Source organism: Vanacampus margaritifer, chromosome 5, assembly GCF_051991255.1.
Source record: "Vanacampus margaritifer isolate UIUO_Vmar chromosome 5, RoL_Vmar_1.0, whole genome shotgun sequence".
Lineage (NCBI taxonomy): Eukaryota > Metazoa > Chordata > Actinopteri > Syngnathiformes > Syngnathidae > Vanacampus > Vanacampus margaritifer.
The window spans coordinates 7,261,237-7,286,173 of NC_135436.1; the positions used below are offsets into that span (position 1 = coordinate 7,261,237).

Here is a 24,937-nt window from a genome sequence, read left to right on the forward strand (position 1 = left end):
AAGTCACTAAAACAAACATTTCAAATCAGAGATTGCTATTGATTAAATAACTGATGAAGACAATTCAGGGCACTTTTTAATTTAGCAGCTTTCGTAGAAATAAATGTTCTATTTATCATATTGTAATAAAAAAACACTGTTGTAATGAATTGCATCTACAGTTTCAGGTGGTACATGCAGCGCCAGTATAACCTTACAACCTTATTTTGTTAAAAGAGAAACTCTGAGATTCAGCAGAGAGTCCAGGTCAATGAGAAAGCAAAGTGAAGAGTGACCTTGGCAGTGAGTAGGAAGGAAGGACAAAAAAAGTGAGTCCATAAAGATGATAAGAGACTGTAAGACAGGCAGAAGCAGGGATAAATCCATTAAGGGAGGATAGGGCAGAGGAAGAAGAAGTTATTACAGAAACTCCAAATAATTGAAAATTGGCAAATACATAAATCCCATTGAGAACTGATCTGACAAATTTTAATAAGTGAAAAAAAAAACATTCATAATGCACAATGTGTACTTAGTAGAAAGTAACTGTACAAAACCTCAACTGTGACACTGTGAAACTGTGGGAAGGGGCGAGGGGAGGTTGAATGTGGAATTTGTACTTATGACAAGTGTGATGCAGCCAGAAAATGCAAAGCTTTAACATTTTTAACTTTAAGTGCTCTTTCTGTTGTTGCTGTGGTTACTGTTGTCTAAAAAACCCCGCAAACAAATAATAATGAAAGGTGAAAAGCAGGAATCATAATGTGCTATAATTTTCAATCTTAGTCAAAGCTTGGAATATATTTTTCTTTTTTGCTAAACAGTTTTACAAATCGATGATTTCATTTGAAGAGCAAATTTCTAACTGTGAAGCAATGCTTTTTATTTTTTTAAATTATTTGTTATTTTGCAGGTTAATCCCAGGGAAATTAACCAAGGTTTGATTAAACAATAAAATATGATGAATGAACAATTGGTTTTCTTATTATTTAAAAAAAAAATAGAATTAAGAGGTTTTAATAGTATTAAGAGGTTTTATTTCTTAAATTGTATAGTGTATAGCAGCAAACTTTATTGGCTTCAGTTCAGTTTAGCAAGTGTGATTTTTACTCTAGAGTCTAGAGTACGTAAACTTAAAACAAGCGTGTTGTTTACTGCTAATATTGCCTAATTTCCAAAAAAAATTCTGAGATTTTAGATAAATCTGTCTATATTCTATTATCATTATTTTTCCCAATTCATTTTATTTTTATTTTGTGTGCCTTGATTGTAGTTAGCAGATATTACAAGTTTTACTTCTTTCTGCCCCCTTTATTTTCTTTAACTAAATGAAATCAAATCAAATTAAATCTCTCCCATAGATTTTGATCTATGAAACAAGATGACATCAGTAGAGATTTTGCCGGCTTAAACAGCACATTTGATTAAGCCTGGTTTGTTAACTCATTCACTCCCAGCCATTTTCACTGAAGCAACCCCCTTCACTCCCGGCTGTTTTAGTGAATTTTGACTGATTTTGCCAGGTCCACAGAATGTTGTGTTCCATTACTTTAAAAACATGGAACCTACCAAAAGAAAGATTAGAGTATTTTCTTTCATCAGGAAAAAAAAGTATATTTGTATCTGTTTCCGTTTTGCAGCAATGGACACTATGCACAAATTGCCGTGATGTATTTCTGGGAAAATCTCATAACGCACCGCCTTTTCTGGTAATGCCAGGTAAAAGAAAAAGAAAAATGAACAAGCTATGAACAGTTAGCTGGCAGGTTCCATCTGAAAGATCTGAGACCTCAACCTTACCGTCTGACTAGTGGGGTACTGTGTGGACTCCAGTAGTCCGGGGAGAGGAGCTACAATACATGTTTTACATTTACATAAAAAAATCTAATAAACAAAATAACTTTAGTAACTACTCAAAAGGCTTGTATTTATGTGTAATAATAGTTTTAAGCAATGACATCATTACCAGAGCTCAAGCCGTTAAAATTACAGCTCTGGGTGATCTAATTAGTAGTTTTAAAATTCTGATAGACATAGTGTTTAAAACAAGGAGCGACTCCTGTTCTTTTTCAGTGGGTTAAAAATTTGGGCTTAGAGTTTTACATCACATCAACAGTGCGCTCCGCTGAAGTCTCCCCGCACCGGAAGGTTGGGTGCACTCATATGTCGAATGCAAAAGTGATTTGTGCATATAGCCATTAGCATTAGAATATAACTAAAGTTACATCATTATTCACAAACCTGTTGAAAACCCTGGAAAAAAGAGCTTGTTGAAACATGGCCCAGGCTGATCTCTTATACTGTGCTACCACCTGCTGGCCGTTTTTTGTAATAACTACCATTGCTTTAAGCCACCTCTTCAGGTCAGAAGCTGCATAAAATCCTTTTGTATGCTCCAGTATTAAAAAAATACATAATACATTTTTGGAAGTTGTAAGAATTATTTTGGAGGATTATTATACATTTGCCGTGTTGAAGTAAATTGCCTCTTGGGAAACACAAGTCAACGTAATAGTGTAGTAATTTCTGTTTATGATTGCTATGTATTGCAAAGGAGTGTTATTGTATTTGGTGAAGTTGCAAGTGGACGACTCAGCTGCCGAGTGGGGACAACTGATAAGAAGACGTGACACACGTCAACGCCAGGGCCCCCTGGACTTGCATGCCGCATTAGAGAGTGTGAAGTGAGATAGGAGTTGTTTTTCTCTTTCTGTCATGTAATCAGATGCCCCGATTAGTACATATAAGGGGACTATTTGAGTGATGAACCAAGAGAGACTCTGTACCGATCAAACTAAGGCTGCAGTTTTCTCTTCCTCATGACCAATCATGAGTAATAAATTTGGAACCAGATGCTTCTTCTCTCTTTATTTGATAAATGTCTACATCTAAACCTGATATTTAAATTGGTCCTTCGTAGCCGGATTGCAACATACCGGAGGTGCCCGGAGGCAGAGCCGACGACCAAGAAAAGACCGTGGCCACGGCAGCTGTCCCTTTTTAGGGGACTGGACCTCGGCCCTGTTTCTGGGGACTAAAGGTTGAAGCAAGCCAGGAAGAGAGAAGGCAACACTGGTAGGACACTTATATTTTCATTGGCGGATTTTTGGTAAATAAGTGTCTGTTTAAAGTTAAGGGCGACGGTGTCCTGTACGTACTTAAAAATAATAAATAAATAAAAAAAAAAAATAAATAAAAAAAAAAAAATAAATAAATAAAAAATAAATAAAAAATAAAAAAATATATAAAAAAAAAAACTGAGGGCAAGAGGGAAAAGACAGAGGAGTCTATAAAACTGAGGGAGGGGAAAAGACAGAGGAGTCTATAAAACTGAGGGAGGGGAAAAGACAGAGGAGTCTATAAAACTGAGGGTGAATCAAAACCGTAAGAATACTAGTCAATGTTGCGTAAAGAGACAGAGAGAGTCTATAAAAGAGGGCGACGGTGTCCTACGCGCGTAAATAAAGAGGGGGTGTGAGTGGAGGTTCGCTACCTCGGTGTGAGTGGAGGTTCGCTACCTCATTATTGTTTGTTCGGGGATTTAAAGTCAGTTTAATCTCCTTAAGAGAATCGCTGACTCCAACATGGAGAAAACAAATAGCAAAAAAGCCAACAAGAAAGACCCGAAACAACAGTTAACATGTAAGGACTGCAAGTTTGTAGAAAACCAATGTCCTTCTAAAACAAAACATTTAAATTTGTGGATAACGAAATATGAATTTGCTGGCCAGCTTAATACACAAAAAATATTTAACTTGCAAGTTTTTTGTTTTTGTTTTATTAAATAAAAATCTTTATTAGTAGGCCGCTATATTGACACATGGTGTGACCCATGTGTCAACAGGGGGAATGGTAGGACGGATACACAGAATGTATACGACATATGGCTTTAATTTATTCTCAAAAAAATTTATTATTATTATTATTTATTATCATTAACAGTGGCAACGAAGCCAGTTTGGCCGATTACATGCGAAAAACATTAGAGAAAAGAGATGAATTGAAACTACCAGAAGGCGATTGTGCTTCTCTCCAACAGGAAGAACTAGTAGCTCCAGGAGACTGGGTACTGATCCAAAGCCTCAAAAAGAAGCACTGGAATTCTCCAAAGTGGGAAGGCCCTCATCAAGTGCTGCTGACCACGCCGACGGCCATAGAGATTGAAGCAAGGAGCGCTTGGATACATCTTACGCATTGTAAAAAGGTCATCTCAACCGACAAACCCAACAGGGAGGGTGAGCGAAAGTCTGATTCAAAGGTGGGAGCAGATATATAGAATCTGAAAATACCTGCGGTCAGTGAAGTTTTCCAAGACGCCTAACCTTATTAGGGGTTCTCGGTCGACATGGCTATTGCGTGGATAAGATTTGCGGTACTATGTTATGTGGTCTTTGTGACCGTGAAGGCTATTCATTCACCAAATTGTTTGATTCTTTGATAGATGCAACTGGTGGTTGTGCATTGGTGTCTCTGCAGTTACCGGTGCTTATTTTTCCATCCTCACTGGGGGATATTCAGAGAGCAATTTCAGCTCATGATCCCCTCCACCATCTCTCAAGAAAGCGACGTGCTTCCTGGTGGGACGGTGGACCAACCTATTTGGATGGAATTGGAGTTCCTCGCGGCGTTCCGGATGAGTATAAGTTGGCGAATCAAATTGCAGCGGGGTGGGAATCTATTTTCATATGGGTAACACCCAATAAAAATGTAGACCGAATCGACTACATCCATTACAATGTACAAAAATTGGGGAATTATACTGAAGAAGGATTTATAGCTGTCAGAGAACAATTGGCTGCAACATCACTCATGGCGTTCCAGAACTGCATTGCGGTCGACATGCTACTGGCAGAGTGAGGTGGCGTTTGCGCTATGTTTGGGGACCAGTGTTGTACATTTATACCAAACAACACATCTCCGGATGGGTCCCTCACGAGAGCCATTGAAGGCCTGCGCACCCTGAATCGAAAGATGAAAGAACACTCAGGTGTGTCCACCTCAGCATGGGACGAGTGGTGGGAAAAAACGTTTGGAAAATATAAAAGTTTGGTATTTTCTGTCATGATTTCTATGACTCTGTTCACCTCAATTCTTGTGCTGTGTGGATGTTGTCGTATTCCCTGCATTCGCGCATTACTCGTCCGACTTATCTCAACCGTCGTCGCTCCCACAAATTCTAAATTACAAGAGAGGTACCCTTTGCTTATTTCTGCAAATTGTGGTGATGGAGGGGACACTAATGACCAAACCAATGATGAGATAATTTCTCCTGCCGTCCTATTTTACACATAGAAAGGGGGACATGATGGAATGTTTAAGTTTGTCATCCAGTAAATGATTCAACTAAATAAAACCTTTAAATCAAAGTTCTTTTGATGACAAAATTTTTGGAGGCAAATGTAGAATAAACAGGAGGGAAATGTAAGAATTATTTTGGAGGATTATTATACATTTGCCGTGTTGAAGTAAATTGCCTCTTGGGAAACACAAGTCAACGTAATAGTGTAGTAATTTCTGTTTATGATTGCTATGTATTGCAAAGGAGTGTTATTGTATTTGGTGAAGTTGCAAGTGGACGACTCAGCTGCCGAGTGGGGACAACTGATAAGAAGACGTGACACACGTCAACGCCAGGGCCCCCTGGACTTGCATGCCGCATTAGAGAGTGTGAAGTGAGATAGGAGTTGTTTTTCTCTTTCTGTCATGTAATCAGATGCCCCGATTAGTACATATAAGGGGACTATTTGAGTGATGAACCAAGAGAGACTCTGTACCGATCAAACTAAGGCTGCAGTTTTCTCTTCCTCATGACCAATCATGAGTAATAAATTTGGAACCAGATGCTTCTTCTCTCTTTATTTGATAAATGTCTACATCTAAACCTGACAGAAGTGAAGGACAATGTATTAACAAACATATTTATACGTTTTTGGGATTGAATGAGTTAAAAAGTAATCACTCTGTGTCGGAAACAAGGCACGAATGTCACGTATTACTGCATTTTGAAAGATTTTATTTCAAAGTTTACCTCACCACTGGCTGCGTGTTCCGTCATGGATAGCATAAACAATATTGTTGCAGCTTTTAGCTTGACTAGTTTTGCTGATGGCGTTTTGCTGATTTTCATCATTATCATTTTATATGGGAAAAAATGTGTCTTATTCACAGCATTTTACGATACGATACGATAAGTTTTCCTGTTCAAAGTTGGATATTCTGTTCCAGCCAGACGTTGGTGTCACCCGAACACTGTGCTTGACGCGTCAATCTTAGGTTAGCTTAGCAATTGATATGTCTCCACCTTTTCTCGTCATCTCTTTGTGAGTGTAGTTTATTTGCCGCCCCACAGGTGATGTAGTAGTAGCCAGTCGAAGCTGTTGCAAGCGAGCTGCTTCTGCCTAAGTAGTACAGAGCTTCCCTCAACCTCTGACTACCCACAGTAGGCCACGTGAGCGTTTTAGTCCTGTCTCAGTGGTTCTTTGTTGTCTTCTACTTTCTTTTGACGTTTATCTCGGTGAGAAAACGAAGCGCCAAATACAAATTTTGCCACACGAACTGCAATGTGAAACCGCTTATTTCGAGACGTGTTAGTCATGCTGAATAAAGATGACATCACAGTGCAGCAGTATCGCAGTGAAAAGACTAAACTATTATTTTCTTGTATATAAACATAGCAAAGTGTGTGGTGAAACAACCCGACCAAAACTCACAACAACAGATTCACAAGCCGATAGTAGACAGACGAAGGAAGCAGACAAGTAGGAAGAGACATAACGGAAGTGGTTTGATATTACAGTGAAAAGTGTGGCTTTTCTGATATAACCACCACCTGTGTCAACGCTCCAAATTGATCAAAAGAGAAAATGAATGAAATGGCTTCCAAAGTCTAGTAATTCTACATCCAGATAAGTAAAGGTGTGTTAAATCAGTAAATAACCTTGCAATTGCATCTTGGCCATGGCTGATAGCACAAGTTCATCTGTTTATGCTAGCACATAAACAAAGGAGGAAAACAAAGTGGGACACGAGGAAAGAGGCAGCAGGCAGAGGGAGCGAAGGGAACAGATTCCCCCAGGAAAGAATGAGGCAATTGTGAATTTTTCTTTTTTCTCAGTAGATGTTTGTAAAGGTATCTCAATATATGGCTTGGGAATTTTCTCTATTCCCAGAGTGTGGCTCCGTAATTGGCTTCTTCATTAGTTCTGGGATTTTAGAGCATCTTTGCTACAATGCTGGCATATCAATGAGGAATCTAATTTCTTCCCATTGCAGCATCTCTAGGCATTTGGTTGCTCATTCACACTTTACGATTTAACTTCAATGAGCCATCAGACATTAACCAATATGAGCAATGTTAGGAGTAAGTGTTCCCACTTTTTATTTTTTATTTAAATGATTGTCAGCATAATCAATGATAATAAGCAAGTTCCAAATTGAGTAGGTTATTATTTAGACTGAATGAAGAATAGAAGGATTGTGCGAAGCTTTGATGTGTTAATGGAGCCAGACCTGTCAAATCTCACATACTCGGATACAAATGTATTCCATATGGGCAGGCTCTGAATTATGTTCAAACTCCGAGGTACCACTGTATAATGTTGGCAACAATGAGCACACAAAGTTGAGTGGGGGAGAGATGGAAGCAAGGGTGAGAGAGCATTGCTATATAAACATCAAGCTTTGGGACTGTTTCAGCAGGAATTGGAGTCTAAACATAAAACCTTCAGGCTTCTGCTTGAAAGAAAAAAGGTGTCATGAAGAGCCGACTAGCGCATCAGAATTTTGCATGCATGCATGTGTGTGCTCATTCTACATGAATTTGAATGTGATTATTAATTCTGAACACAGCCACACCCCAGTTTTAGGAGGGTGTGCACCACATTATTTCAGTTAATTTTACTTACCCTCAAGAAGATTAAAGCAAATTCAATTGAGTTGTAAAGGGTTAAAAAAAAGTTTTGAAATCTTAATCTCATTTAGAATATATACATCACGATTATTTATTTTCCACTTTTGCTTCCACTTTTTCCTCAAAAGCTTGTAACAGATATTTACTTGGGTAATTTTGGAATTAATGTAAACTAATCAAATCAAAAGTATATTTAGAATCAAAGACTGTTCTAACAGCTTTTTTTTTTAACTTTGGATAGAATAAATTTGTAAAATATAACTGAAATGGACTGAAACAATTCTCGCTTACAGGTTTAGTTCTGCTCACGAGCACCACATTCCTGCAGCATTGGTTTGTGTGGTGCCGTAGAGGGAACTTGAGCAGGGAATTTTGCTCTGAGGTGATACACCAAAGGCGTACAAATACCGTGCTATTTGAATTTGGCTCTGCAAAGTGTGCAAATTACTTTAGAGTTCTCCAACAAGCATCAAGCAAATAAATTAGAAAGAAAATCTACCTATAGTCCAGGCTTCCCGCAAGTGACTCCTCCAATTACATTACGGCTGGGGAAAAAAAGTCAACCAAGTCGGATAAGTCAATTTTAAAAATAGATCATCTTAAATTCTCTGCCTCAAAGCTACACTGGAACCATGTTTGGGTTATCCATGTCTTATACACTGACCTTTTTTTACAGACACGCGTAGTATTGCCATGGTGGCTGTGACCTGGGCTGTCTGAATGTGCACACTACTCCCCATGACAAAGGGAATAAAATACAGTTTTAAAATATTTTTATTCACAATAAATAGAGATTTATTCACCGGTGGGTCATGACAAGTACGGTGGTTACGTGATATCAAATCAAATCAAACTTTATTTATATAGCACCATTCATATATTAAAATGCAACTCAAGGTGCTGAACAATTAAAACATCTATAGTACAATAAAAAAAAAACACCCTCCCCAGATATCCCCATGAGCATACTCACACACACACTGAGACCCCCAAAAAAACAAAAAACATGGTGAGGCACAGAGAAACCATGTGAGAAAGGCACCCAGGAGTAGCTCATCCACACTGAGAAGTGATGACGGCCCACGATCAGAGGGAGCGGCTTCGCCCCAGGGAACCCCCCCGTAACTGTGGAAGTTGGCGCTGTGTCTCCTGATGACATCCCCAAGGAGAAGCATGTAAAGATTAAAAAGTAATAGGCCTAAAATTGAACCTTGGGGAACCCCACATTTAATTACATGGGTTCCAGAAGAACATACTTGCAAAGAAATATTGGTCTGTGAGATTGAAATTAAACAAATTAAAGGCCACAGACGCCCACCAGGTTATTAAATCTATTCAATAAAATGTTGTGATCTACCGTATCAAAAGCAGCACTTAAATCCAGTAGTACCAAGACATGTCTGTATTACACCTGATATAATTTAAAATCTTTAAACGGGCGGTCGCGGTACTATTTTTCATCCTCTTTCATTTCTCTAATACATTATTTGTAACTAAAAATGAATTAAATTGAATAAAAAACACTTCTTACTTAAAAACAGAAAGGGGTTCACTACCGCCGTTTTAAAGGCGGCGAGAAAGACACCCGTCTGAAGAGAACAATTGACTATATTTAAAATTTGTTCTTCAAAAAAAATCCATAAAATGTCTTTAGAAGTAATGTGGGAATTGGATCTAAAAGGCAGGTTGTTGGTTTGATCTTGGAGTGTCCGTGCATCAACCAGGGCAAAACTTTTCAGTGTTTCCTCAGGTAAAACTGACTGTCCAGGTTTATTAAAACCTACATTATGATGAGCTAAAAGACTGCACCTCACAAAGAGCATCTGTAAAAAGATCAAAGTTGGAAAAAATTTATTTAGTGTTGTTTTTATTAACTGTAATGAGATTTGAAAAATGTGCTGTTCTTGCCTGTTTTATTGTTTTATTGTAGGATTTGAGTTGTTCACATAATATTTTACGATGAACTGAAATAAATTACAGATAAAATGATCAACAATAGAATCACAAGATACAGGTAAGATGTCAACAGGGATTCTCTTAAAAATCTCAAAAAATTTAGCAGCCACCTCGGAAGTTTCCTCACTGTTCTCACTGGATGGCCTCCTGATGATTTAAACTGGCGATGTTAAAATATACACAGTATAACAGAGGACACACCAACGGACAGACCTTAGCATATGACCAAGTCCAGGGTGTGTCCTCTGTTGTGAGTCGGCTGTGTGACATGCTGTTTAATATATGAGCAGTATTTAAGGTTTAAAAATTCTCTGGACAGTGGATCCGAGATGTTTTTAACATGTACATTAAAATCGCCAGTTATTAAAATTCTATTATAAGTAATACCGTAATTTCCAGACTATAAAGCGCACCTGACTATATGCCACACTAGCTAAATTTGGGGGATATACCCCAGTTTTGTCCAGGTATAAGCCGCACCAGACTGTAAACCGCAGGTGTTTTAATGTTACCGTACCAGTATATAAGGGTTGCCGCTACCACAAAGAGGAATATTGGGACAGTGATGACTGTTTGGGAATGCAAAGCGTTTCATTTATTACCATCTGAACAGCATTCGTGGGGTGCACAAATTATACAGCGCACGTCCTGCAGTCACAGTAATAGTACAGTATTACAACAAAACAAAACTTACAGCGCTTGACGAGGCAATAACTTCAAATGGCTAAATAAAATCAGTTTTTAAAAGTGCTTGCCTGTAAAACGGCAGTAAAGGTGTATTAACATGGCTGTACAACAATACATTATGTAACAAAAATAACTAGCCTACTATAACAGAAAAGTCAGTCTTTACCAGTAATTCTCGTGGCATCGTCCTCCTCCTGCATACTACTTAAAACCATTGAAGTTATTTTCCTCAGTGTCAGAATCAAACAGGTAGATTGCCTTTAACTTAAATGCAGCATAATAATGGGTACCAAAAACTGTACTTTTTTGGGTATGGACCGATTTGGGTCGGTACTTCCGAGCACTGATTCACGTAAAATCAAACGGTGCCATGTTTTGGGAGTGGAAGAGTTGCCGATTTTCCCATGGCACACTTGAACGCAACATTATACGCGCACTAGCGTACTGATTTCACCCACTCACGCAGGGCGTGCTAAAATAAATTTCCGGGTTTTTGAAACTAGCGAGATTTTTGCGGCACCAAGCCAAAAAAATACAGTTTCTGAAGTATGCTGGGTGCATATGGAGCCACAACACTGACAATAAGATTTGGTATTGAATTTTTTTTTTAATTAATTGTGGAAAAAGATGCATTGACATTGAAACAAGTATTGGCATTGTAAAAGGTTGTATTGAAAAATAAAATATAGACATTAATAAAAACACAATTTTCTTTAATCATATTTTTTGTATTACGATGTCTTTTTCGATGCCAAGCTGCAGATTTTGTTTACACTCTTTTTTTTTCCGGGTGTCGCAGGTTTTCAGTTTTAACTTATTGGCAGTATTTTAACGTGGGGGGCGGGGTTGTGGTTAGGGGCAAGGCTTTGCGCGTGAGAACGCCTTCCAGCTTTTTTTGGATACAAGTTCACCAGGAACTCCTAAACCGCCTGTAAGCCACAAGGTTATATGTGGTTATGTATTATGTTACTTGCCACAAGGTTATATGTGATTATATATGTTACTCCCGGTGTTAAAAGCACCATGTTTGAAATTACTTTATGCATCATGTCATGCTAATTTAGCTATCGTACTAACTAATTTACTACAAAAACATTAACACTAACGCCACAAGGTTATATGTAGTAAAAACACAGATTTACAGGCGGCTTAAGAGTTGCTGGTGAGCTCTCCTCTCTCCTCTCCTGAAAAGCTGGAAGGCATTTTTGTGCTCAAAACCCCCACATTAAAACACTGCCAATTAGTTAAAACTGAAAAAAAAGAGAAGTGTAAAAAAAAAATCTGCAGATTGGCATTAAAAAAGACATCGTAATACAAAAAAATATGCTTAAAGAAAATAGTGTTTTTTTTCATGTCTGTGTTTTATATTTCACTACAACCTTTTACAATGCCAATATTTGTTTCAATGTCAATGCAGCTTTTTCCATAATGACATTTTTTTTTTCAATACCAAATCTTATTGTCAGTGTTGTGGCTCCATAGGTGCATGCTGACAATGCATGCCTGAGAGGGAGGTGTCGGCGTTATCCTCGCTGTATGAGGAGCATGTCTTCCCCCATCGATTGAATCATGCTGGAAGGCACAGTGCTTCACCATCGTTAAGGTATATAGACATTGTAATTTGGATATACTGTACTACTAGTCACCATATTTAAATTAGCAAAAGATTGTGGCCAAAATGTAGCGAGCATTACAGACCACATCGGGTACATTCAAATGATTAATTTGAACCCAATTATTCTCTTTGTTCATGTCATGTCCTCTTCCAACTGTCATTTCATTTATATTTGAGTCCAACATGGGTTCAAACTTCGAGCTCATAGCGTAAGGCTTTACGGTCTTGAAAAAACAACTGCAAGAAACTAAAATAACATCAATTAGTATTAATCTATATATTTACTGTTGTTCATTGCACAGAACTTTAATTCACACTTTGTTTTTTTTGTAATATTAACTTATGTTTATTAATTATACTTCAGTAATTGTGAAATGTTAAACCTTTATTTTTACTATTTATCTCTGGCTCATTTGAATGAATATATATATATTTTTTGTCAATTTTATATATTTAAAGGTAGTTGTTAAATTGATTTAAAAAAAAGATTTTTACTATTAATTAAACAATGATAAAAATTTACTACCACCAAAATTAATAAAAAAATAAATAAAAATAAAACAAAAACAAGAGTACAAAAGTAATGAAAATTGGTACCGTTGAGAACCGGTATCGATTCCCAGGTACTGACTATTGGAACAGTACCGGTTCAAATGTGAAAAGTACCCATCCCTAATGCAACATCACTTCTTTGATTCTTTTTCATAATTAGGGTACAAACTGTCTCACTCTCGTTCTGTCTCTCCTACTGTGCTCTTGCGCTTCCTTTATAGTGCGCCCCCTCATAACCTGGTGGATAAGCCGCACCATTGTATTTGCCGCAGGGTCGAAAGCAAGTGAAAAAAATAGTGGCTTGGAGTCAAGAAATTACAGTATGTAAAATCGATAAAAAACGCTGAAAACTCACTAAAAAAAGAAGTGGAATGATGGCGAGGTCTGTAAACAGTGACACAAAGAATAGGAGGACTGCTAAAAACAAAGGCATGATGTTCAAAGGATGAGTAACTGTTAAAAATGATTTCCTTGGAAGCTAAAGTGGTTTTAAGAATTGATGCAGTCCCACCTCCTCATTTATTATCCCTGAGAGAAAATAAAAAGTACAAATTTGATGGGCAAGCCTCGGTGAGAGAATCTGGGGCATCCGTGCCAAGCCATATCTCTGATAAATGAATACCTTTTAGGTTGTTATTTAAAATCAGGTCAATTATGATAAAAGTTTTGTTTAAAAGAGAGTGCACGTTCAAGTTAATGTCTGTGCCGAACATGCGCTCATGGTCACAGGTAAAAAAAAGTGTCAAGATATAGAAGACTGTCACTGTTAACTTTTAAGACACTCTTACATGTGTAATGTAGATATAATGTGTGAACTAAATGGTAGTTAGTGTTTGTTTACCGTAAGAGGTCATCGCTACCACGCTAATTCTAATCGTGATTGCTAATGTTTAGCATAGACTAATTTTGTTGGTGTTTAATAATGTATAAGATAATAAAATATGAGTACTTATATTCACTTCAATTTACGTCCAACCTTATTGGATTAAGAAAAAAAATATGATTTTTTTTTTTTATTAATCGATGGAATAATCAAAAGGATAATTTTTTTTAATTTTTATTATTTGATAGTGACAGCCGTACTGTCTATACTCATCTTCCTCTCTCCACACTTTTTGTCCCATCCAAAAAAAGATTGTTATTCCAACAGTAGTAACTAAACCGTATTGGCGTGAACATGCAAAAGAATTAGGTCCAGGGAGTTAGAGAGATAAACGTGACCAGTTGGCTAAAATTTGAAGCTAAAATCGGCTTTTATTTGTATTGAGGACAAATGTCCTGTTTATGTTTTAGACAGCTGCATTTAAAAAAAAAAGGAAGCCCTTATCTGATTGTTTACTACTACTTGATTTGGACTTGGTTTAAAGAAATTTCGGCCATAGTGGGAAGGTTAAGCAGTTCTAAAGCTCTGCTCTATCCACACTCGCATAGCCTATGACGCACGAAAAAAGAGATTTGATTCTTTTACACATAGTTGCCCAGGGTGAGAGGTGGTGGCCAGACCTGTGTGGAATTATTCATGTGTCACCAACTGAGTTGTGTTACGTTCTCCCCTCAGAGCAGAAGTATGCTTCTTTGTGTCTGACCGTGAGAAGCATAACGGACCTGAATGTATAGCCTTCCTGAGTTTTTCGGTGGGCTCATGCATTTTGCAGCACGTATTCGTTAGCTTTAACAATATTAGGCTCTATTTTAGCAGATGCTGCACATGCATCTGGCGTAAAACGTGCCACATCTTCATTTTTGGTCAAGGCCAGTCTAGTTTACTGTGTTTAGGAATTTGGCAGACCGTGATGCGTCATGATTGCCATTCGGTCAATGCAATTTGCACGGGCATGCCGGGATCCTTCAGACAAATTTGCTGGGGTTTGCAAATGTGAATTTTTCACAAACAGATGAAAATCTTCACCATTTTTTTTTCTGATGTGAACATAGGCGTGGTGGATGCCATTGTATTGCATTCATAGGCTCTTAGCAGGGCTGAACTGGCCATCTGGCATACAAGGCAAATGCCCAGTGGGCCCACGTCTTTTGGGGCCAATACTGTGCTATTAAATTAGTATTGTCTTCTATTTTACCCCAATTGAGGGAGAAGACCAATAAACAATTTACAATATAAACAGCAAACTGAACCAGCAGGCTGGCTGGTCTAATAAGTAAATAATACGTTTGCAAATGTGAACTTTTCACAAACAGATGAAAATCTTTGCCATATTTTTTTCTGATGTGAACATAGGCATGGTGGATGCCATTGTATTGAATTCATAAATATGATAATTGCATGCATCAAACAGTCAGAATCATTGTAGAAATCACATCATGATTATCGTCTTCTTTATTTTTCAAATTTATTTATCTTTATTAAAACACCCCCCGGGCCATGGCACAGCTAGGTGGGGTCGGGGTGGTCACACACAACAGACAAGAATGATCAGTGTGGAAGGCGGTCTTCAAGTGCCCACTACACAGCGATGATCTCTTGCATTACATCATCCACCCATAGAGGCCTACTTGCAATCCTTTATAAACATATGTACGATCTTTTGCATGGACTCCAGCAAGTCTATTCCTGCTCACGGAAGCAGAGGGCGGCGCTGCCCTCTGCTTCCGTGTTTTGTTTTTTACCCCTCTCAACTAAAAATCTTAATGTGATCATATGGCGAGTTTGAACATATCTTTAGAAAAAAAGTGCAACACCGCAGCGGCTTACCATAGAGGAAGGCGGCATAGAAGAACATTGCTGCTCGGGTCAATGCATAAATTTAAATGTAGTCCTTTGCAATTACAATAATATTACAGGGGAAACCTGTTGAATTGTAACTCATTAATTCATTTAATTTAGACGCAATCCTGCGGGGGAGAAACACACTTGACATGATGAAATACAAAAACATTATTCAAATGGTTATAAGAAAAGCGCGGAGTGCAACCCACAATATATGCTGTGATGTGAGCGCATGACTTCGGCGCCGGTAATGTTGCAAATGTAAGGACAGATTAACCCCTGGGCGTTATTATAGTTTGATTAAATTCTTGTAATTTTTGCCAAAATCTGGCATTTCCTTTTAAGTGTGATAACTTAGTCATTTATGAATATTTTTTTCACTTTCAACCACTCAAAATGTTCACTGGCATCAGACCAAAAACATATATATATATTTTTTTTTTAAAAAGTTTTTTTTAATGCCCTCTATGGACAATAATAGCAGTATTATGCTAACAGCAAAATTAACTATGCTGTATAAAGGAAAAAATAAAGGTCTAATTTGAATATTTCATATGACATATTTAGAGGCTTGAATAAGTCCATAAGTCATAACAATATAATTTTTTTTATGCATGCCCAGTTTTTCACAATGGCATTTTTTTTGTAATTTTGCCAAAATCTGGCATTTCCTTTGAAGTGAGATAGCTTAGTCATTTATGAATATTTTTTCACTTTCAACCGCTCAAAATGTTCAGTAGCATCAGACCTATCTATACATATATAGTTTTTATTTTATTTTATTTTTTTAATGCCCCCTATGGACAATAATAGCGGTATTATGCTAATAGCAAGAATAACTATGCTGTATATATATATATATATATATATATATATATATATATATATATATATATAAAAAATAAAATACTAATTTGAATATTTCATATGACATATTTAGAGGCTTGAATAAGTCCATAAGTCATAACAATATAATTTTTTCTGCATGCCCAGTTTTCACACAATGGCAGTTTTACGAATAGCACAAAACTCTTGTCATTTTGCCAAAATCCGGCATTTCCTTTGAAGTGAGATAATTTAGTAATTTATGAATATTTTTTTCACTTTCAACCACTCAAAATGTTCAGTGGCATCGGACCTATCTACACATATATAGTTTTTATCTTTATTTTGTTTTTTAATGCCCACTATGAACAACAATAGCAGTATTATGCTAATAGCAAGACTAACTATGGTGTATATATATAAAATAAAAGATTAATTTATATATTTCATATGACATAGTTAGAGGCTCAAACAAGTCCATAAGTCATAACAATAGAATTTTTTTATGCATGCATTTTGTATTCATTTATTAGCCTTTGGCCCCACCTAGTAGATTTTTGTGTTAACACTCTAAACACACAAATTCCTCTATTTTCATGTTTATGACTCGTCAAAGAAGCAATTGCATCAGTAATCACAGAAAATGCATTATAACACATCATGTTTACAGCATATCAAAAACTGTGATTTATAATGTGAGTCAATGAGCCAAAATCTGGCATTATTACAACAACTTCGTGAGAATCTCTCCCTCCTGTTTGGTAGTAATTATAAATTACAGCATGGCGCCAATTTGAACTTCTACATTTTTAAACAATCCTGGTAAAATGTCAGGTCCCTAGTGTATTTTTTTCAAATGCTTTTTCTTTGATGAAAAACAGAAAAACAGAAAAAAGCCAGAAAATGGACAAATAACGCCCAGGGGATATGTTGTGTATGTAGCTGATGGACTGTGATGTGAAACGGTACCGTTCAAAAAGATAACTGTCCGGAAATTCAATCTTATCTATGCGCGGTCTGATAACAATCTCGCGACGAATATTTAATTCCCTGCGCAATAATGCAGTACCTTCATCAATAGGGTCATTGTAAAAAAGGACATGCCATGTTCGTGACAAAAGTGAATTTTGCACTATAGACTATAGGCGTATTTATGCAAAAACTCGCTGAAGCGGACTTTGTGAATGAGGAAATGAAATGTTGTGGAAGAAGGTGGGAACAGAGAAAACCTCGAGGTTCATTGTGTCACCGACTAGGCCTGATTCATGGACAATGTTGCTATGGTAACTGACCGAGAGCTTAAATGACCTCTTTTTATGAAAAAGCTACCTCTTTTCCTCTGGTTCTAGTTACCTCCCTTTCTGAAACGTAAGATGCTGAGTTTCCCACATTTCAGGGTTTCCTAACCCAGGGTTCTGACTAAACCTGCTTTGTAAAATACATCCCTGTGCTAAAATAAATATTGTTCCTTTCAACACTTTTGAAAACACGAGTAGCACAACAAACTGTACTGCCTTGCCTTCCTGACAAAATGCTTTTAAGGCATTGTAATGCAGCAGTACAGATTCCTTTACATGTTCCATTAGCCACATTTCCCGTCTACAACAACCTGTGTTCTTCATCTTTGTGCTTTACATCTTAACGTGTGCCTATCCAGGCCGGGTACACACATGAAGTCAGTTTTTATCCCGATTTTGCAAGGACATCAAACATCCTAAAATATTATGATTTATAAGGTTGTTTTTAAGATTATTCCTTAATATGAGGTGTGCTTAGAGTGGATTGGACCCGATAATAGGGTCCAAAATGAGTCAGGCCAACAATCTTAAATAATGAACGTGGTAAATATTTTTGGCAGCACTCTCCCCTTCTCAAGTCACCATCTTTGGAGCAATCAGTGTTCCAAAGTGCTAAAATAAAATAAAGCAATTTTGAAATATGGCTGAAGCTTATTTTGCTAATATTCTCTTCAGGCTTTATGCATAGTTTAAATGAAACCATGAGGCATTTCTTGTACACATCAAATAATGGCACTGCTGCAGTCCTCTAATATCTGAATTTATCCATGAGAACAGAAGGAATGCTGACGCATGCAGAACGTACTGAGATTGATCAACCACATTGAGGATTTCACAACCTTCTTAAAGATGAAAAATATAGTGCATATGTATGGCCACACATGTACAACCATAGAGGATGATAGCAATTATCCTTTTGGGTAGGCGCAGTGTCGCATGGCTCAAATTATAAAACATGTATGAGGCTGAACTCAACAGCAGCGTATATAGTTAGTTTACTAGTAATGTTAATAGATAACAAAACAAATATTTCTGTAACATGTAACGTTAATGATTTTAAGTGTCAAAATGAAAACTTTATTTTAACCTTGCCAGCAAGCTGAATTATTGCGATATTTGATCAAAAATACCACGAGAATACATCTTGTACTGCTGCCCTGCTACGTTCGCAACCGACCTTTTTTAGGTCGGACCAATCAGGCATTGTTTAGGTCGGGACATTCAGTTGTGACGAAGCAGGAAAGCGCCAACGTCAGGTGAAACAAACCTAACATAGACGAGTAATGACTTCTATTAATTCTGTTCTTGCAGAATTACTCACCGTTCCTTTGTTGAATGTTGAACAGCTTATCTGGTAATGATGTTCGTGCTTTTTTTTTCCTAAAATGAGAGCGAAGACAACGTTTTCATCTGTTGCTGTAATTGGTCAAAACAAAGGTGCACAAGATGCTGCATCGCCCAATCAGCTCAGAGTATTGTACAGCAAGTCCCTCCTTCCCCGAATGGATCTGGCGAGTGAAATTCCAGATTGATAATGTAAAAAACTTGCTTGAGTCAATTACAATTAGCAATCTGGCTTGTGAGGTTAACTTTATTTAGTGTACAGACACTGTTTGGTTATTGTTACCTCTGTGCGTCTGGGCTTGGCTGAGGTCTCCCTTTGTGGCTCATAATCCACTATTGTACTGTGTCTGCAGCCCAATACCAAATGTGCCACGGTACTTGGCTGCAGTCCTGTGGGTATACCTGCACTAGTCACAGCCAAACACAGAGTACGTGTTCATGCAGTCAATAATCCTTTCACATTGAGTGATCGCTCCAGATCCTGCCCCAAGTGGTGGAGTCTCTTGAGGTCTTGTTTAAAAGTGAAGGAAGAATGGGGAGAGAAATTGAGTAGCGGATTGGTGGCACATCTGCAGTGATATGGACTCTGCATCCTTCTGTTGTGGCAGTTTACCAGTTGACCTATGATCCAACCCTCACACCGATGGTCACAAGCTGTAGATTGTGCCTGGAAGAACTGGGATCACACATACAAAGTAAATGTGCTGCTCCTCTGCAACTAAAGTAGTCCATTGAGGTGGTTCAGGCATCTGGTTTGGATGGAGGTCCAGGGAAGTGGCCATGTTGGACAGACGATGTTTGCTGGCTGGCCTGAGAACGCCTTGGAATCACAACAGAAGGGCTGGACCAAGTGGCTGCGGAAAGGGAAGCCTGGGCTTTCCTGCTGCCCCCGTGAACCAACCCCAGAGAAGTGGAAGAAAATGGATGGATGGAAAAATGTATTTTCTGGGGCTGGATTGGGCCAATTCTATTCCCATTCATTTTATTGGAGAACAATTGCTTTAGTAGTCAACAGCCTCCGAACTAATTGCGTGTTTTATATGAATAATACAAATAATGTGCTCAATTAATTGATTTCTACAATGATTCAGAGGATTTGCTACATGCTGTTGTCATATTTATGAATGAAATATGATGACATACCCCAGACATTTCGCGGAGCTCAGATTCTGTCTGCCTGCACCTTGATCAATTTGATCAAAACCACATTACACGTGTGCTAATACTCTACTTTGGCTTGCTTGCAGCAGGCGTAAAATTACTCTCAGCCACCAAATTGTCAGATGTGATACGGAGATGTCAAAGAAAACACCCAGCATGGTGCAAAATCATCTGCCAAATTCCCAAATATGCTAAACGAAGCTTGCACCGACACAAAAATCAAAATGTGCCAGTTTTAACGTTTGAGTGTCTATGAACATAGAACCCAATGGGTACATTTAAATGCGAAGGAAGGGTAGTTCTCCAAAAAGATCTGATGAGTGCTTCAGACAAAGGTTTCTCGAATCTCTCAAATATTGCCCTTGAAGATGGAAATGTTTTGGCGTTGGGGTAGACAATCACTCAAGAACTTGACTAGACCCTAGATCGCACAGACAAACTACACAACAGGTTCCTGAGGATTTACTGTGGCCAAAATACAACAAATTGAATAATAGCATTATAGTGCCTTTTTAAAAACTATGTTTTATTATTGATGAAAACAAGATTTGCATTCACTATTGGACTCTATGCATGCCCTGTTTCTGTGTTTGAGTTGTGCAGCGAGCTAACTTCCAGTCGCTGGTCTAATGCATAGCGATAACATGATAGCATCAAATTATTTAATACACTCGCCATCTGCTGTAAAATGTCAAGTTACCGTAAATGACGTATTACATTTCTAATTGCTCTAGTTATCTAAGTGTCTGCGAAGCAATCTAAGCACCATATGTGATCTAATGAGCTATTCGCTGTTTCACAGTACATGCAGGTCTGTATGTACTGTACATATAGACTTGTGTTTGACATTGATGTTCAACTCAAATTTTTTAAAGGGCACAAAAATAATCTATGGAGCAGCAAAATTCAGGTTATGAAAACATAAAAGACAACCAATAATAAAATAATAATAATGACAAGCATATAATACTAACTGCCGGATTAGGATAGATGCGTCCTACGGCTCGAGAGTTTTTCGATCCCCACAAGCGCAGGTTTGTGATGGAGTGACTGAAGCTACGCCTCGTTCCCCAGGGAGCCGGGCAGAGAGAAACGTAGAGAAGGTCGGACAAACTACAGCCGAATGAATAAGCTTTGTCCTTTGTAGCATGGACTCACTGGTAAAAGTGTTCAAATGGCCCTCCATGGATTTGGCTGGAGGAGCATCTCCTTTGTCTTTATAAAGTCACAACTTCGGGTGACTTTCTAACCTTGAAAAGCATCAGCTCAGAGCTCTTGAATTACACTAACACACATTGACACACATTTGAAGAATGAGATTATTTTACCTCTAGAGTGTATCCAAAATAGCTTGAAATAAATGGAAACCGGAAATATGCAATGGTATACAAATTCGTATTGGGAGTTATTGGTACACCCGTTACATACAATTCTGTGTCGGATGCTTTAAATTATGATCATTTTGATGAATGCTTGACTTGGTGCATCCAATCCCATATACTCTGTTTTGCTGCTCCAAGTGAACAGTTGAATAAGAATTAAATTCCTGGCATTAAGAGGGAGAAGAATCCCAAGGTTCTTTACTTTGGTGCACAAGCAAATGATGTGAACACGAGAGGAAAGAGACTCTTCATGGAGCATATCTAATCTGGCATTTCTAATTAGAGCATCAGAAGCGCTGGAATGAAAAGTCCCTTTCTCCTCTCTCTGGCCGGAGGATGCTGATGTTGGTCTTTCAGCAGCTTTGCCTGTTTAACACAGATACTTGCATGTGGCATCACATTCACCATGCTCATTGAAAGTCGCAATTGAAAATTAGGAACCATAACAGCTTTTGTGATCTCCACGCCTTTTTGAACATTTGGAACAAATCAATTAAACTGCAATCTATTCTGTAGCAGTGTAGTCTCTTAGACTCATTGTGTTTTTTCCCCCATTGGCACTATTAGTAGTATCAGAAGAAGCTGTAAAACTGATATTTTCCATTCTTGACAATGTACTCTATCTGCTTCCACCACCTGTGGCACTATTCTGCTTTTGCTATCCCCCCTACACAAACTGCCTTACACACATACTACCCACTAACTACACACTAATTACTGAAGCTCTCTCTTATCTTTTTCAACGGATGCTGACTATGATGTGGTCATTTCCATAAAGAAGAGTTCTGGAACTTTCCAAATTTGGAAAATTACATACAGAAGAGGTTACTGGCAAAATCAGAACTCTGTCTTTGTCCAAAAACTGCTGAAACTTTCTGTACCTTGATCTTATGGGCTAACCGGCTTTGTTGGGTGTTTTATTGTATTCACGTTACGATTAGGTAAGGGGTCTCAAATTATATTTATGTGGGGTCCGCTGGAAATAGAGTCTGGGTGTGTCTGGGCCACATCAAGTGTTCAACAAAAAAGGGGTTCAAGTATTTTTATTTTTAAGTAAACTTAAACAGGCAATGAAACGGCATGACATGGCACTGACATCAAATTTTAGTGTCAAGTAGGGGTCACAAAACATCATCCTGCGGGCCACAAATGTCCCCTGGCGCAAGTTTGAGACCCTTGTTTTCGACTGTATACTTTGCATGTAGGGAGTTGTTTTTTTATTTGAATACATTCAAATTCAAATAGCTTTGCTTCAGAAATAATCCAGGCACCATTCCAGTACAGAGTATCTCATAAACAGAAAAAAGCCTAATATCAGAGCACCTCCATCCTGCCATGAGCTGCACAGAAGAATCAGTGATCTTAATTTGTATTTGCCAACAGGTAGTATCTGTCTAATTTGTTAACAAAATTAATTAGTGTTATCACTTGTAATCTGGATTTTCCCCCCAATTGCCATACATACATGTTATCGCACACTTTTAATTAAGTACATGGAATAAGTATAAACGATTATGTAGTCGGGTATTTATCTGATCCATAGTTCGTCATTATCCCATTATGGCCACTTTACAAGATCAAACTATTGCAGCATTAAGTGAAACCTGCTGGATTTAAGTTCCAGGCGCTGCGTGGAATGCGAATAGCTCCGTTGACAATTAAGTTTAGTAAAACTCATTAATCTGCAGGCTAATGAATGAAGCAGATTTAACAACCCATTCAATTTGACACATGAATTAATTAAAACCCTTTCGTTTCGACTGACTCCTTAAAAGTGTGTCGTGTCATCCACAGTAAAGGTTGTGTCACATCTAAACAGCTTGTTTTGTTTTTCGCTACATGCGTTAGGCTGTTTGTTGACGCGAGTGCACAAACACGTGTACAGTCCAGCAATCTATTTTAGCTTCTTACCCACATTTCGGAGTTTGCGGTTCCTCGCCACAGAGATTATGACCAGTAGGTTCCCCAGCACATCCACCACAGTGGTGAAGATCAGCACGCTGGCCAGCGCCGTGACTGCCCATGCAGGACGCGCGCCTACCCGCCTCGGCTCCGGCCCGTGCTCAGTCTGATTCGTCAACAACGATCCATCCTCCGGCATGTCCATAGCAAGCCCCCCCCCCCCCTTTCTCTTCACTCCCCTGCGTGATAGACTGCTTGCATTCTTTTTCTTCTCCCCCACGACATGGCAAAAATAGCAGCTGCGTGCCCCTCAGTGGCTGCGGGTGTTATTTGCGCTCTTACTGCTGGAGCCGTCCGGAGCCGCTCCGCTGGCCCGCAGCCAGTTCACGCGGAGCGGACTTCAGCCAGCCGAGACCCATGCACACTTCAGGGATCCTCTATGCTGAGAGCAGGATGCAGACGCATGGGTCCGCACACCTTTTATTCTCTCTGCTGCGCTGCCTCTCCAAAGCTGCTGCTCCTCATTTCTCTTCATTTCTGCCTCCTCCAACACATCTCCTTTCCTTCCCCCTCCTCTAATCTCGGAGGAACTTGCTAAATCTCCTTTGGTATTCTGTTGCTGTCTGTTCATACACTGGCTGCTGTTCAATTTCAGCAATTCATGCATTTTTTGAATGGTACAATCCTTTCTCTTGAAGTCATATTTTATTAATCACCAATGAAACGTGCCAAGATGTCTGTTTGATTGTGATTTTAATATGTCTCTAACCACAAGTTTTTGCTTATGCTTTGGATTCCTGAGACTGTTACTATTTTGTGATTGGCTTCTCTTGTGATTGCGTGCAATTTATGTAATGCACAACAATGTTTATGCAAATGCATTTAGTGCAGGTCAGGGATTCCTTTACAAGACTCAACTAAGTCAAATATTATATGTATCATGTGAGGCATTTTCTCATTAAAAAAAATCGAATTAAGTTAGGATGCTGCATGTGTGAAATAAACAAAAACAGAATACAAATACTAGTCAATCGGCCCACCATGCATGTTTTTGGAATGCGGGAGGAAACCGGAGTACCCGGAGAAAACTCCCGCAGGCACGGGAGAACATGCAAACTCCACACAGGGAGGCTGGAGCCGGAATCGAACTCTGCACATCAGAGACATGACTTACATGATTTATAAAAACAATATCAAATGTGGACTCATCAGACCACAGCACACTATTTCACTTGGCGTCCATCCATCTCAGATGAGCTCGTACCCAAAGAAGCCAACGGCATTTATGTCTTTCTTCACTTTCGGACTTTTGTGTTTGTAAATGTAGACAATGTTGACAATGATTTTCTGAAGTGTTACTGAGGCCCATGGAAATAACATCCTGTTACACAATGAAGCAGATTTTTAATCATTTATTTTTAAAGATATTTAATTAGGGCCACATGAGGGATCAAAGGTCATAGGCTTTCAATGTTGCTTTTTGATCTTGCCGCTTATATGCAGAGATTTTTCCAGATGCGCTTAATTTTTTTGATAATATTTACAGGGCTTCCCCCAGGCTAAGCGTCACTTGCTTACAACAACAATTTCACAGAGAGAGGG

General features: G+C 38.4%; 1 protein-coding gene and 1 long non-coding RNA gene across 3 annotated transcripts in view; one reads left to right on the forward strand and one right to left on the reverse strand.

Annotated features, from left to right (window-relative positions):
- LOC144052420 (melatonin receptor type 1B-B-like) overlaps window positions 1-23,534 on the reverse strand; it is a 44,928-nt gene extending 21,394 nt beyond the window's left edge. Inside the window, exons 1-2 of one of the 2 annotated variants that reach the window (XM_077566470.1) lie at window positions 23,345-23,525; window positions 18,868-18,926 (exon numbers count right to left, since the gene is read on the reverse strand). In XM_077566470.1, coding sequence (XP_077422596.1) covers window positions 18,868-18,926; window positions 23,345-23,457 — 172 coding nt within the window. In that variant the 5' untranslated portion in view covers window positions 23,458-23,525. Of the gene's footprint in view, window positions 1-18,867; window positions 18,927-23,344 lie in introns of both variants that reach the window. The other variant, XM_077566469.1, reaches the window with a different exon arrangement.
- On the forward strand, window positions 2,416-5,820 carry LOC144052327 (uncharacterized). The gene is made up of 2 exons (XR_013294197.1): window positions 2,416-3,054; window positions 4,019-5,820. It is a non-coding gene; the product is annotated as an uncharacterized LOC144052327 (long non-coding RNA).
- Window positions 23,535-24,937: the final 1,403 nt, after the last annotated feature.